Here is a 16,642-nt window from a genome sequence, read left to right as displayed (position 1 = left end):
TTCATTTACATTTCAAATGCTATCCCAAAAGGCCCCTATACCTTCTCCCCACCATCATTGGGAGGATAGGCCGTTGGTCTTGCAAAATTTATATGTCTCAGTTTAGTTCTATTCCCCACTTTTTGATTGAGTTGTTCTGTTCTTTTGGTGGTTAGCTTCTTGAGTTCTTTATATATTTTGGGTAATAGCCCTCTATCAAATGTGGAGTTAGTGAAGATTTTTTTCCCAATCTTTAAGTTGCTGATTTGTCTTACTATGTCCTTTGCCTTACAGTAGCTTTCCAGTTTCATGAGGTCACATTTACCAATGTTTGATCTTAGATCCTGAGACATTGGAGTTCTGTTTAGGAAATTTCCCTGGTGACAATGAGTTCAAGGCTCCTTTCCACTTTCTCTTGAATAAAAGAATTAGATTCAGTGTATCTGGGTTTATGCTGAGGTCCTTGATCCACTTGGATTTCAGCTTTGTACAAGGTGACAAATCTATTTTCATTTTTATTTCTCTCTTTTTTAATTTATTAGATATTTTCTTTATTTACATTTCAAATGCTATCCCAAAAGTTCCCTATACCCTCCCCCCCGCCCTGCTTCTCTACCCACCCACTCCTGCTTCTTGACCCTGGCGTTCCCCTGTACTGGGACATATAAAGTTTGCAAGACCTAGTGGCCTCTCTTCCCAATGATGGCGGACTAGGCCATCTTCTGCTACATATGCAGCTAGAAACACGAGCTCCACATACAGACAGCAAGTTAGATCAGCACCATTTATTGGAAATAAATGCTTTCTTTTTTCCATTGTATATTTTAGGCTTCTTTGTCAAAGATAAAGTTTTCATAAGCACATGTTTTTTTTCTGGGTCTTCAATTGTGTTTCATTCATCAACATGTCTGTCTCTGTGCCAATACCATGCAATTTTTTATCACTATTGCTTTTTAGTAAAGCTTGATGTCAGGGATAGTGATTCCCCCAGTCATTATTAAAAATTGTTTTCATTACTCTGGGTTTTTTTGCCTTTCCAGACGATTTTGAGAATTGCTCTTTCCATGTCTTTGAAGAATTGTGTTGGGATTTGAATGGGGATTGCATTGAATCTGTAGAATTCTTTTGGTAGGATGGCCATTTTTACCTTATTAATTTTGCCAATCCATGAGCATGGGAGATCTCTCCATTTTCTGAGGTCTTCTTTGATTTCTTTATTGAGAGATTTGAAGTTATTGTCATAAAGGTTTTTGACTTGTTTAGTTAGAGTTATGTTAATATATTTTATATTATTTATGGCTATTATGAAGGGATTTGTTTCCCTAATTACTTTCTCAGTCTGTTTATCATTTGTGTAAAGGAAAGCTACTGATCTATTTGAGTTAATTTTGTATCTGGCCACTTTGCTGAAGTTGTTTAACAGCTAGAGAAGTTCTCTGGTAGAATTTTTGGTGTATCCTATCTATACTATCATATCGTCTGCAAATAGTGATATCTTTATTTCTTCTTTGCCAATTTATATTCCCTTGATCTCTTTTTGTTGTATTATTGTTCTAGTTAGCACTTCTAGTGTTATATTGAATAGATATGAGAAGAGTGAGCATCCTTGTCTTGTTCCTGATTTTAGTGGGATTGCTTCAAGTATGTCTCCATTTAATTTGATATTTGCTGTTGGTTTGCAGTAAATGGATTACTTTTTTAAAGTTGAAAAAAATTATGGCAAAAAGTTGAATGGGTATGGAATAATGGTGGCATATCTAACTGGAGAGGATGGAGTAGTTAAATAAATATGAATAAATACAGTGGATCAGACTCTCAAAAGTTAACGAAACATTTTTTAAAATAAAAATAATAACACTTTCAAAGATAGTTTGTATCTTTAAGAAATACAATGGTTTATCAAAATGGAGGCAAGCCTATCTTCAACTTCTATGATGGCATTCATTCCTTAATTTTAAAGCTGTTTCCCCTTTAAAACTACAGTGGTCTCACTTCAAACAAATATCTCAATCTAAAAATATCAATTGTTTGTTTTCTAAGTTGGTATCAGTAATTATAATTAGCAAGAAAAGTGTATTTTAAATTAATGAGAATGCAAAGCACTATAGATTCTTTCCCATTTGGCCACTCTTTTCTGCAACAATTGAACACCTTTACATATTCTGTTAATTTCTTGTCTTAGAGGGTTTAGTGCATTCTTTCATCCATAGTCATGTGAAAGCTTTGAAAATTTGCATTAGCAAAGAGTTGCAAACTCAGGAAGTTCGTTGTTATTTTATAAGAAAAGAAGAACCAAGAATTGATAATAAGGTATATATTTGTTTCTGAAAGTATAGAGTTGACAATATTCCATTGATTATCAGAAATGAAGAAAAAAATAAATGTTAACTACCTGTTCATTAAGGATTTGTCTTTTAAAAGATTGTGATGGGTGTAGAGATTCATCTTCATACTTTATTAATTTTATATAGGTGATTTGTGACATTTGTGAAAATTTTTCCTTCAGAAATTAGAATGAACTATCAAAATATAGGAATATTAAAGCCCATTTATAATGTAAAACAATGCATGCTATACTTCCCAGTCTTTTATGCCTCAGAATGTTATAACTAACATAGTTTTAAATGTGCATGTTGATGAAAATATAGGAATTGCAATTCATGCAAATGCTAATGTAAAAATGACACTTATTGATTATTTGTGCACAGAAAATGCCTCTATGACATGAGCCAGCACATATGGAAATGATCATTGAGTAGAAGTACTTGGGGTTGACTAACATTTGTCAAAGCCCATAATCTCCAGAGATGTTTTCTAGAAGTGGTTAGCAATAAGTTTTGGAAAAGGAAACGGGTTTAACTATGTTTTAGTTAAATTTGGACAGCTGTTGTTAAAGTCATTCTCAGCTTTGAAAACCTAAATTGAGATTTCCTGAGTGTATCAGCACTGTGATATTACAATTGAACCTGACTACCCCTGGTATCCGTGTATTAAATAGTAAGAGTCTGTTAAATCACAAAAAGTACTTCTTGTTTTGTTTTGTGTTTTGTTTTTTGTTTTTAAGTGTCATCTGTAGAACTTCTTTTGTCCACTCATTTGTTGAAACTGAAGGTTATTCTTTAAAATTGATATGGACATTACAGGAATCACCAGGATTAAGAGAGGAGTTCCTGTAAACCAGTGTAACACTTCATATGTTCTTAACCTGTATAAGTATGAAGACAGAGAATGATTAACATTGGGCTTTGTAGAGATTACTTGGTCACTCATTCATCCCATGAGAATTATATGATACTCTTTGCTTAGATGGTGAACATTAATCTTTAGTTGCCTCTGAAAAGCTACAATGTTATTAATATGTGAACTCACACAAAGAGGTTGGACAATCAAAAATGTTTGTGTTCCCATGTGGGTCTCTGAACTTCAAAAAGAAACACTAAGGTAATATGTGAAGAGACTATGGGAATTGAACTTGCACATAGGAGGTGACTTCTAATTATATTTCAGCTCAGACTAGACATTATGTAAAGGAAGAAAAGATTCCCATAGCTTTTGACATAGATGTGCAGATAGTTAACAGGAAATGCTGATTTTCCTCAGTCTAGAAGGTATTTCTCCTATCTTTTCTTGTAGTCATTTATGGATACAGGTATGTAAGTCACTTTTGGTCATTATAGTACTAGGAAGTGGTAATAAAAAAAAAAACCCACAATACTTATACTAAAAGACACTAAGATTTTTAGCATTTTTTATATTGGGTGTTTCCTTTTCCTAATCCTAGCCTCCAGTTATCTCTGCGCGTGCACAACTGGCAATAATGTAGATCCTTATAGAAAATATATTATTTAAAAACTTAACCAACTGAAAGGAAAGTAAACTACTATTAACTTAGAGGTTTCTAAAAGATTGTAATCATTATTTAATGATTACTCACTCAATGAGAAAACAGAGAAATGCTAACTTCTTAATTTAACTTCAATTAAAAACTAGGACAACTCGTAGAGATGTTTGACCGGGGATTTAGATAAGACACAAAATTTTCCTTCTGATTGAAAACTAGATGAAGTCATAGAGAAGATATTTGATCTGGAACTTAAATAAAAGCAAATATTTTAGTTAAAATGCAAAAGGAATGTGCAAAAGTAGGAATACATGTTTTATTTTCAATATGGTATAGAATTAAAAGAATTAATTCTCCATACCTTAAAATTTTGTAAGCTTGATAGAAGTAATGACACCTGTAATATGAATATTTCCTTTATATATAATTTGTTTGTTTTGAGACTGAATTTTAATTATATCTCTCTCTTCTCTTTACTCTGTTCAGATATTATTTCAACCAAAAAGATATTACCCTACCTGGTTTTTCAAGTTGATCTAGGTTAGAATTTGAAGGCAATTTCCATCATTGTATTGAAAAGTATATTAATTTTCAGGTTGAAAATAACAATAACATTAATAGGAAACCTATGAAAAACAATATTTTAATCACATAAGTGTAGCTTATTCAGAACACACTCACACAAACATATGTACACACACTACTGGAAGAGTGAATGCACATTATGTTGCCTATTTTCTGACATCTTTTTTTAAATATATAAATGTTTCCTGACAAGGACTTGACAAAGAAGGTATATAAATATATATATATATATATATATATATATATATATATATATATATATATATAATATTTACACACACACATAAACTATCATAGAAAAACAAATTATATTTTCAACTGAATATTTCTCATAAGTATACAGAAATTTGTCTTCTTTATAGAATATATGTCATAAGGTTGTATTTGTGTGTCTGTTGTGTATATAGTATTGTGTATGTTTGTGATGATATAGACATGCAAAGAGAAGAAAAATGAGGGAGATGGGTTGAAAACTGAACTCTGAAATAAAACATTCACACCTAGAGAAGATATGTAGACATTCTTAGATCTACATAAAACAGTCTTGTCAGTAAAATTTTGTTTCTGAAAAATGCCATGTGAAATCCCATTCAGTCTCTGATTGTGTGAATCTAGGTGAGAGCATAACACAGAAGGAATATTCTCAGTACCAGCTGCCAGTCTAGTTGAGAAGCCATATGTCTACAGGCTGAGGCAGCATGCCCCATCTCAACAGCACCATCTTCAGGCCTTCAGTGCTGACTCTGACTGGGATTCCTGGCTTGGAGTCTGTGCAGTTCTGGATTGGGATTCCTTTCTGTATCATGTACATCATTGCACTTTTGGGGAATTCTCTACTCCTATTTGTCATCAAAGTTGAGCGAAGCCTCCATGAGCCCATGTACCTCTTCCTAGCAATGCTTGGAGCAACAGATATTTCTCTTAGCACGTCCATCTTACCAAAAATGTTAGGTATATTCTGGTTTCACCTTCCAACCATATACTTTGATGCCTGCCTCTTACAGATGTGGCTGATTCACACCTTCCAGGGTATTGAATCAGGCATCTTATTTGCTATGGCAATGGACCGTTATGTGGCAATCTGTAATCCTCTAAGACATGCATCCATCTTCACCCAGCGACTCCTCACTCAAATAGGAGTAGGAGTCACACTCAGAGCAGCCCTGTTTGTAGCTCCATGTCTCTTTCTCATCAAATGCAGGTTGAAATTCTACTGGACCACTGTTGTTTCCCATTCATACTGTGAGCACATGGCCATTGTGAAGCTGGCAGCAGAAGATGTTCATGTCAACAAGATCTATGGTCTGTTTGTGGCCTTCAGTATACTTGGACTAGACATAATTTTCATCACACTCTCTTACATTAGAATATTTATAACTGTCTTCAAGCTCCCTCAAAAGGAAGCAAGACTCAAAGCTTTTAACACATGTGTTGCCCATATTTGTGTCTTCTTGGAGTTTTACCTTCTGGCCTTCTTCTCCTTCTTTACACATAGGTTTGGCTACCATGTTCCATCTTACATTCACATTCTCCTGTCCAACCTTTACCTACTTGTCCCACCTTTGCTCAATCCTATTGTTTATGGTGTGAAGACCAAACAGATTCGAGATCAAGTGTCCAAAATTTTGTATTGTAATTAGTCTTATTGATGTTTCATTTATTTACTTTTGTTTCAAATAGCAAATCTCACTCAACACTTTGCTTCCGCTCTCTCTCTCTCTCTCTCTCTCTCTCTCTCTCTCTCTCTCTGTGTGTGTGTGTGTGTGTGTGTGTGTGTGTGTGTGTGTGTGTGTGTGTGTGCGCAAGCACAAAAACATGTAAAAAAAAAAAAAAAAACAGAGGTCAATATATTGTCCACCTCGTTACCTTGGTTGTTGTTTTATATTTTTCTTGTTTGAGAATGGCTTTTTATGGCCTGGAATTCACAATTAGATTGCTCTGGCAGGGAAGTATTTGTTTGCCTTTCTAGTCCTTGAACTAATGTATGTGCCATCACAGTCAGCTTTTTACATGTGTTCTATTAATTGAATTTATGTTTGAGCAGCAAGCATTTAAATAACAGAGCTATCTTGACAACCTGTGTTCCTAATTAGAGTTTAATTTATTTCTCCATGAGCAGGTACTAAATTTTCATTTAAATTTTTTCTTAAAGTGTGGTAAAACTTTGAGCAAATCTTAAATAATTCAATCTATATCTGTTATAGATGTAATTGAAACAAGTCTAATCATGTTTAATCTTAATTTGCCATAAAAGACAGTTATATTTCCATACAAATTAAACTTTTAAAAATGAACACTTTTCAAAAAAGTAACTGCATATTAAACATTTTATGTTCTATTAAAAAATATCAAATGGTATTGATACCACTATGAATGTACTTCATTTTAATGTACTTCATTTTAATGTACTTGTTATCACTTGTTTTCAATTTTTTAATCACACTCAGGATCACTATCAGAATAATGAAATGCAGCTCACTCATTGTATCTTGTGAAATGAGTGTAAAGGGAGGTATTGATACTAAGGTCTAGTTCCCTAATTGGTTCTTAGATTTGTCAATCAAGAAAGCTGGGAGCCAATTGCTGGGCAGAAGGTACAAGTTGGACTTCTGGGTCCAAAGGGGAACAGGAGACACAGGGAAAGAGAGAGAGGCTTTATTTGCCATGATTTGGATCTAGTAGGAAGCAGCAGTCATGTAAGGTCGAAGGCAGCTAGGGACTGTAGCCTCCTCTACAGGTGGGGGCCAAGGAGGTTGGTGAGGGCTAGCTGGTACAAGCCACTAACTTTAGGGCACGAGGAGAAAAAGAGATAATAATTGAAGAGGACATGACTTTCCAGGCAAGAGACTCTGTGCTCAGCAATTGTGCCTAGCCATCAAGTTCTAAAATAATAAAGCACTCTGTGTGTCCTTTATCTGCAGATTCTAGGGAGTGGGCTTGGGGGGGGGGGCAGATGATTCTCAGAAAGGCTGGTAAAGAGAGAGGCCAGGTTGTGGCTTGAGGCAGCCAAGGTGAGATCAAAAGTGGTTAGGAAAGAGAAGCCATGCCAGTTTTGGTGGCTGAGTAGAAAAAAAGGGAGCCAGGAGTGATCTAGTAGCACAGCAACTCCAGGGCACAGGCGGTAGGATGTTTTTACACCCAACTAAAGAATATTTATTTGACAATCATTTTTGAATATATACATTTATACTTAATTGTACATTCCTCTTTTTAAGATCATATATGATGTAGCTTATGACCAATCTTTCTTATGAACTTTGATGCAAAAATCCTCAATAAAATTCTTGCCAACTGAAACCAAGAACACATCAAAACAATCATTCACCACAATCAACTAGGATTCATCTCAGGGATGCAGGGATGGTTCAATATTAGAAATCCATCAACATAATTCACTACATAAGGAAAATAAAAGAAAAAAAGCACACATAACCATTTCATTAGATGCTGAAAAACATTTGACAAAATTCAGCATCCCTTCATGTTAAAAGACTTGGAAAGATCAGAAATTCAAGGCCCATATGTAAACATAGTAAAAGCAATATACAGCAAACCAGTAACCAACATCAAATTAAATAGAGAGAAACTTGAAGCAATCCCCTAAAATCAGGGACTAGACAAGGCTGCCCCCAATCTCTCCCTATCTATTCAACATAGTACTTGAAGTTGTAGCTAGAGCAATGAGACAACAAAGGAGTTCAAAGGGATAGAAATTGGAAAAGAAGTCAAACTATCACTATTTGAAAATGATATGATCGTATACTTAAGTGACCTCATGATTCCACCAGAGAACTCTTAAAGCCAATAAACAACTTCAGCAAAGTGACTTGGCACAAAATCAATGCAAATTAATCAGTAGCCTGTCTATACTCAAAGGATAAAAGGGATGAGATAGAAAGTACTGAAACAACACCCTTCATGACAATCACAAATAATATAAAATACCTTAGTGTGACTCTAACCAAGCAACTGAATGATCTGTATAGCAAGAACTTCAAGTCTCTGAAGAAAGAAATCAAAGAAGATCTCAAAAGATGGAAAGATGTCCCAGCTCATGGATTGTCAGGAATAATCAAGTAAAAATGACCATTTTGCAGAATGTAATCTACAGATTCAATGCAATCCACATCCAAATTCCAACTCAATTCTTCATAGACATAGAAAGAGCAATTTGCAAATTCATGTGTAATAACAAAAAACACAGGATAGCAAAAAATATTTTCAACAATAAAAGAACTTCTGGTGGAATCACCATCCCTGACCTCAAGCTGTATTACAGAGCAATAGTGATAAAAACTGCACGGTATTGGTACAGTGACAGTGTTTTCAGATGCTTATATTCTACTCAGTCTCATATGGTGTGTCCTCTGCCAGGAATTCCTTACCCTGTTGTGATACTGGTGAAGTGATCTTATTCTCTAAAACTAGTTGTTTAGTTTCTTTATTTTTCTTTTTGTAGTTTGTATTTTGTACTTTTTACTGTGTGTGTGTGTGTGCCTGTGTGTCTGTGTGCCTGTGTGCCTGTGTGCCTGTGTGCCTGTGTGTTTTGACACATGCATACCGGGTGACCACAGAGGTCAGAGCCTCTGGAACTTGAATTGCAGACAGTTGATAGCCACAATACCTGTGCTGTGACTGGAGCACAAAGCCTCTATAAGAGCAGCCAGTACACTTAACCACTAAGTCATATCTCTGGCTACTTATATTATTATTTTTTGTGGTCATTTCTCCCAAGATGTTTCCCTTGGCCTATATTTTGTTCTTCAACATTAATTGTTTTTGGTACTGTAGTCAAACCTATATCAGTATGTATGTGCAGTTTTGTAATTTGAATAAGTATTCAATTGCATAAAATATTGTAACTTAGTGTCACACACTTTTTCTCATAAAACTACCACCTAATAAGTAATGTCTTGAATGACTTCTCTCATGTTTGCTTCAGTGTTCTTACTTAGTAATCACTGAAATAAGAAATTTAAAAGATAAAAATGACTTATTTTTTGGGTGGGTGCATATATAAAATTTACCTGTGCTGCTCATGAATGAATATTTAAGAAAATAGAACTATTTGCATATCCACTTGACTGTTGAAAACAAAAAATCAAAAACAAAAACAAACAAAAAGCAAATAATGGGAATCAGGCAGGCATTCATCCCTGTATCTCAAGCTATTAGATTCTGGGGAAATCAAGACAAAAGCTAACTGAGGGATCTCTTAACAAAGTGGATGCTGGCTGCTAGGTTCTCCCAGCATCTCCCAGCATTGCAGGTACCTGTTACAGCATCCTAGCTCTTCTCAGCATTTCTCATCCCAGCACCTTACCTTAAACATGTGTAGCTCCTGCATTTCATTCTCTTCCCCCATGCTCTTCCCTATATAATCCAGCCATTCTAACCATGGGCTCTTTTTTCTCTACTCTTTTATCTTCTTTTACCTCCCTCCTTTTGCTCTTTCTCTTGTCCTTCCCTCTTCTTCCTCTCCCTTTACTTACATCCTGGCATACTCTGCTGGATATATTCAGTCTGTACTTTCCAGATGCCACTGGCTATTCAGTTCTTCATATCTACAATCAAAATATTCTCTTCAACCATACCTAAGAATGGTCATGCCCTCATTTTCATTCAACAGCTATATAGAAATAATGCTTTTAATTAGGAAATGAAATTTCATTAAATTTTATACTACCCTTGAAGGTTTCTAATGAATAATAAATCTGATGAAAATACAAACTGATATTTGGAATACCTGGACTTCCCCTTGAGGACAGAACTCACAGACATCAAATAGGAAAAAAACCTGTACCTGAAAAATTAGCATCTAAGAAGATATCAATGAATGCTCTAGGTTTTGATAATGATTTAACCTCTAGGAAAATAAATCCAGACATGATGTATTTGTGGTGGGCATTACTGTGTGTATGAATCGCTATGGAATTGTGGACTCCCAAGCTTACCATCCTTTCTGACCAGGGATTCTATTACAGGTTCACAAATAAGATGTACTATCCTCCTCTGCCATGTAGTCAACGTCACTGTGACGAAGAAACCTGAATTCTGAATCCTCTGCTCAAAGTCCACTTCAGTGACCTTGAATGTATTATATAGACTACTTTCAATTTTAGATGTAAGGCATTCATATTATGCACATTTTAATGTCTATATTCTTCTTCTCTAATTAGGAACTGTTTTTATGGTGGGGTAAGATCTGCTTAATCTGTATAATTCTATTCCTCACTGTCCCATCCATGAGCCTTTGATGACTTACACTGTAAACACTATACAGCACAAGATTTTAAATAACTCCACTGCCTCCAACTGATACAGATTTTCAAGTTGTGTCACAGGGCTTGTAGACTGCCCTAAAAACTGTTCTTCACTTGAGTTCTGAGCATACTCTCAAGAACTATACATTGGCTAATTGGCTATATTTATTCCCTAGAGCAGTTCTTCTTAAGGTTCTCTACTTGTTAACCATTTTCTTTCACATACTTTTAGACTACCTTCACATAGGTATATATTGTAAGCTTATTAATTAAAATTAATGTACTAAATCTTAAAGAAATTTATTTGAACAAAACTTTCTGGATTCCCATAAATTTACTAGTTGCTAAGGAGCAAGATAAAATTACTTATTTAAGAAGGATGTGATTGTTTATATTGGCATAAAATATTAAAACTTCTTTGAATTTCTGCTATTGCAAGATATTGAGTATCATTGTTAGCATTCTGTCTGAGGTCCACCCCACAGTAACCTGGAAACAGCCAAGTAGGCCTGACCCAGTATAAAAGGGGCTGTTTGCCCCCTCCTCCCTCTCTTGCTCTTCTCTCTTTTTCTATTGTTCTCTTGACTTCTTGCTCCCACTTTGTCCCCTCACTCCTTCCCCATTCCCTTCCCCCCTCCACGTGCTCATGCTCTCTCTCTCTCTCTCTCTCTCTCTCTCTCTCTCTCTCTCTCTCTCTCTCTCTCTCTCCCTCTACTACCCTCTTGACTACCCTCTCAATAAATAAACTCTATTCTATATTATGCTGTCATGTGGCCCATGCCCTGGTATGGGTCTGCTGGGACATCCCCTTCCCCCATACCTGACCACACCCCCATAGAACATATTCCTTCTCCCCTCATCTCTTCATAAACACATCATATGATACCAGGGCTCGGATTTAGAAACAATGCAGGTTTTCATCCCACCCCAGCTATCTCTAGCCCAGATATCTCTAGTCCCCATCCCCCACTGGTCAGAGTAACAGCCAACTGCATTGTCCCAGGGAAGAGTTCTTGAGCTTGGAGCTCCCCCTGTGCTGCCCTGACCCTCATTCTAGGGCTCTTTCCCTTGGGCTAGACTTTCCCCTCTCCTTATTTTTTTTTTTTGATTTTTAATATTTTTATTACATATTTTCCTCAATTACATTTCCAATGCTATCCCAAAAGTCCCCCATAGCGCCCCCCACTTCCCTACCCACCCATTCCCATTCTTTTGGCCCTGGCATTCCCCTATATTGGGGCATATAAAGTTTGCAAGTCCAATGGGCCTCTCTTTCCAGTGATGGCCGACTAGGCCATCTTTCGATACATATGCAGCTAGAGACAAGAGCTCCGGGGTTTTGGTTAGTACATCATGTTGTTCCAACAATAGGGTTGCAGATCCCTTTAGCTCCTTGGGTACTTTCTCTAGCTTCTCCATTGGGATCCCTGTGATACATCCAATAGCTGACTGTGAACATCCACTCCTGTGTTTGCTAGGCCCCGGCATCGTCTCACAAGAGACAGCTATATTTGGGTCCTTTCAGCAAAATCTTGCTAGTGTATGCAATGGTGTCAGCGTTTAGAAGCTGATTATGGGATGGATCCCTGGATACGGCAGTCTCTAAATGGTCCATCCTTTCATCACAGCTACGAACTTTGTCTCTGTAACTCCTTCCCTGGGTGTTTTGTTCCCAATTCTAAGAAGGTGCACAGTGTCCGCACTTTGGTCTTCATTCTTCTTGAGTTTCATGCGTTTATCAAATTGTATCTTATATCTTGGGTATCCTAAGTTTTGGGCTAATATCCACTTATCAGTGAATACATATTGTGTGAGTTCTTTTGTGATTGTGTTACTTCACTCAAGATGATGCCCTCCAGGTCCATCCATTTGGCTAGGAATTTCATAAATTCATTCTTTTTAATAGCTGAGTAGTACTCCATTGTGTAAATGTACCATAATTTCTGTATCCATTCCTCTGTTGAAGGACATCTGGGTTCTTTCCAGCTTCTTCCCCTCTCCTTTTGAGACAGTTTCTTTCTCCTGACTGAGAAGCTTATATCAGTGTATAGATGTGTAAAATTCTGAAAGCAATGATAAATTAAACACAATATCATCTCTAAAGATGAAAAAATATTTTAACATAACTCAAACTTTTTCATGACAAAATTCCTGTTGAAACTATGAGTTGAAGGATCTTATGTTAGCATAGGAAAAGATATGTATAGTCAAAGTTGCAAATATTATGCTTAATGGGAAAAACAAAAACTATAATTATTTCCTCTAAAATTATAACTGGAGGAAAGGTGTTTATTTTCTCTGCTTGAGTTCTTATCCAGAGCAATAAAAACAAGAATATATATATATACACACACACACACACACATATATATATATATATATATATATATATATATACATATATATACACATATATATACATATATATACACATATATATGCATATGAATCCAAAAGTAAAACAAAATATTTAGTGTCTATTTTATAAGATAAATTTCTGTATTTTAATTGAATTTCCTTTACCAAGCTGCTCATCGTTTTTTATTAATAAATAAAATTCAACTTAAAAATATGACTGTGCCTTCATTTGTACCTCTTTTTAAAACCAGTTATCATAATTTATGCACAAGGCATGTCTTTCTTTTGCTAGCTCATTATATTGATAGCTACATATTGCCTCAATAGCACTAGTTCTTTGTACAGTATAGTATACATTAATGAAATTAATATTTTAGCTATGTTCCTTTCTGATTGATATTCTTCATATAGATATGTATCTTTGGCCTATGTTAATTTCGACATCTCAGAAGCATGGTTCTGAACATTCATCTAAGGCCAGCATTCTATTTTAGCTCAATTCATACCAACTGTGATTCTCTGTTTCCTCTTCCCACATTTTGGTGTTACAATTTTCCATGTAACCTCATTTTTTTTGATAAATGAAAAAAATGTTAATTTTTATTTTGTGTAGTTTTTTTTATATTTTCATAACGTTACAGATGATATTTAACAAATTTTAATACATTGCAATGAAAACTGCCATTGTTACATTTATTTTACTCTGAAATATCATCCTGAATATACATACATTTATCTATATTTATAGACGTAGTGAATTAAACAAGAAGATGATAACAATGGAAAATGATACCCAGGCATAGTATCAGACACCTTGGGTCCAAAAACTTTGGAGGTAGAGCAAATGGATTTCTCCAAGTTGAAGGACATTCATGTCTACATAGCAAGACCCTGTCTCAAAAAGAAACCAGAACTATGAAATTTGGAGATACCCAATGAAATATTAAATAATTTTATCAGCAGTTTTAATAAAATTAAATATTGAAGATAAATACAGAAGTATGATATATGTATAATTTAATATATTCTATTAATTAGTACATTGAGGGAAAAGTGGCAAATAGGGCTATTACACTACTACATTAAAACAGCATTCCTCCAACAAAAATTTTATCAATTTGTTTTAGTACTCAAATTTTTTGTTCTTGAGAAAAAAGAAGACTTACCACGAATCTGTTTGGTCTTAGCATCATACACCAAGGGATTGACAGTGGGGGACACTAACAGGTAAAGGATTGCAAAGATTATGTGGATATTTGCAGGCACATTCTTGCCAAAACGATGAGTTAGGAAACTGAACAATGCAGGTGTATAGAAGGCAAGAATGGTGCACACATGGGCAACACAGGTGTCCAAGGCTTTAGAGCGGGCATTCTGAGAAGAGAGCCGAAATACTGCCTGGAGAATTTTTATGTAGGATGTGACTATGAGTCCAAGGTCAAATATTGTCACTGAAAGGGCCACCAAGATTCCATATATTCTGTTCTCCTGAGTGTTACCACTAGCCATCTTCACCACAGCCATGTGCTCACAGTACGCATGATGGATGACATATTTGGTGTAGTACAACAGCCTTTTAATGAGAAGCGGACATGGCATAATCATAAGTATAGCTCGGCTTAGGCCAACTAGACCTATTTTAATCACCATGGGCGTGGTCAGGATTGATGTATAGTACAGTGGGATGCAAATGGCCACAAAGCGATCAAATGCCATGGCTACTAGGATGGCTGACTCCATGATGCACAGTGTATGTATAAAAAACATTTGTGTTAGACAGGCATCAAAGTTGATCCAATGTTCATCAAACCAGAAGATGCCAAGCATCTTCAGAGTTGTAGAACAGGTAAGACACATGTCATTCATTGCCAGCATGCAAAGGAAGAAATACATAAGCTGGTAGAGACTTGGCTCCAGCTTGACAGTAGTAAGGATTATGCTGTTCCCCAGCAGGGTCAGTGCAAAGAGAAGACAGACAGGGATGCCAATCCAGCAGTGAAAGTTTTCCAACCCAGGAATACCAACCAGGAAGAAAGATACAATATGATGTGTAGCATTGCCTGCCATATTAAAACTAGGGATGTAAAAACAAACAAACAAAAAAACCACAAAAAACAAAAAAACCTCGAGATGTTGCAAGTGCAAGTTTAATAATATGGTAACCAGAAAAATGCCCATCAAGCAGAAAATATGAGTGCTAAGTTAATTTTAATTGTTTTTCTTGGGTAATGTAGAGTCACTTTACATAACGCACCTTGAAGACTAGACTGCTCTCAAAAACTTTGTAAATCCTCAGGAATTTTTTTTTAACCTTTAGTAGCATGGAAACTACATTTGGAGGCACAGGATCTGCATTTGCAGAGGAAGATGTTACATTTACTCAGATTTTTTCCTGATATTATCATGTAATTAAATCTTATTACAGGTATTCCATTTGCTATTACACGGGCAGTTAATAGACTAGTCATAAGCGTAAGCATAGAATGCAAACACACCAACAATCAGCAGATATTTCATGACATCACTTATATGAGGACACTTTTATCCTGAGGAAACCTAGCTCAATTGTTCAAACGCAAAAACATATAATAAGAATAAAGAAAATTCAATTACAGAAGTAGGTGCTTCATAATCCACCAAAAGTAAATTTAGATGTATTTTAGGTTGTCAAAAGTGACCACTATGAAGATTTAAAGATACTCTTTATTTCATTTTCCACTTCAGATCTGGATGATGATTCATTATGTGAATAGAATGAATATTCCAACAGCAGAGGAGGTTCATTTTATGCTGAGAAAAGGAAGAAAAAAGAAACAGAAATATATTAAACTGGTTATTGCAACGTTATTTTCCTTAGAAGATGAAGACAAGAAGAGAGATCATTCATTAGTTGGCATTAGGTCACAACAGTCTGACATTTTTGGAATGACTAATGCTGATCACAAGACTCTCATCTGAAAATTTTGATTGTTATTTGCTACTTTGTTCTTTTTGAAAAGCATTTACTGTAAATAATTTATTCCGTGTAGTGTGCACACATGTGCCATGGCACACATGTGGAAGACTGGTTTCAGAAGTCTTTCCTCTCTATGTGTTCCCTGGGATTGATGTAGTTCATTTGGTTTAAGAGTAGGCACCTTTCCCCCCTGAGCCTTCTAACTAGTACATATTTCTTGAAGGTCTCATATCTACATAGTTTTGCATTCATTTTGATGACATGGAAGTTTATCATAAGAGATACCCTGGTGATTGTCAATCTAGGATTGGAGCACAGGAAATTCTTGATTTCAAATAGTAACCTGATAAAAAATTTTTCCCTAACAGTATTAACTCCATAGGGCGATCTCCTGATGGACAAGCTACTATAAAAATATAATTAAGAAACAATTATTTCTTTTTGTGCAGTGAGTTGGTCTCAAATTATTGTTTATAAGCATATTAGTTAGCCAAAATAAATTAATCAATCTCCTTTCTAGGCACAGGCCCTTCCTCCAGCTCTGGGATTTAACTTTCATAGTGTCAGTGGGGATCAAAGACCCAGCAATTCAGTGTTATTTTCTGCAATAATACTAACTGTTTAAGGCTCTTTTTCTGATTATATCCTGACGTTTCTAGC

General features: G+C 35.5%; 2 protein-coding genes across 2 annotated transcripts; one reads left to right on the top strand and one right to left on the bottom strand.

The window, feature by feature from the left end:
• Positions 1-5,103: 5,103 nt before the first annotated feature.
• On the top strand, positions 5,104-6,054 carry LOC147002918 (olfactory receptor 52A5-like). Its single transcript, XM_085842541.1, is given in 1 exon segment — positions 5,104-6,054. A coding segment is annotated over 1 exon segment (951 nt).
• Positions 6,055-9,352: 3,298 nt separating this feature from the next.
• On the bottom strand, positions 9,353-15,093 carry LOC147002917 (olfactory receptor 52K1-like). Its single transcript, XM_085842444.1, has 3 exons — positions 14,193-15,093; positions 10,209-10,367; positions 9,353-9,366 (listed from the first exon to the last, which is right to left on the bottom strand). The coding sequence occupies exons 1-3, from the start codon at positions 15,091-15,093 to the stop codon at positions 9,353-9,355; spliced, it is 1,074 nt and encodes a 357-aa protein (XP_085698570.1).
• Between the last annotated feature and the right edge of the window lie 1,549 nt (positions 15,094-16,642).

Source organism: Mus caroli, unplaced genomic scaffold (assembly GCF_978045245.1).
Source record: "Mus caroli unplaced genomic scaffold, Mus_caroli_1 scaffold_8, whole genome shotgun sequence".
Lineage (NCBI taxonomy): Eukaryota > Metazoa > Chordata > Mammalia > Rodentia > Muridae > Mus > Mus caroli.
Note: the sequence above shows the minus strand (reverse complement) of the source record. Positions and strands in the feature narration are given on the sequence as shown.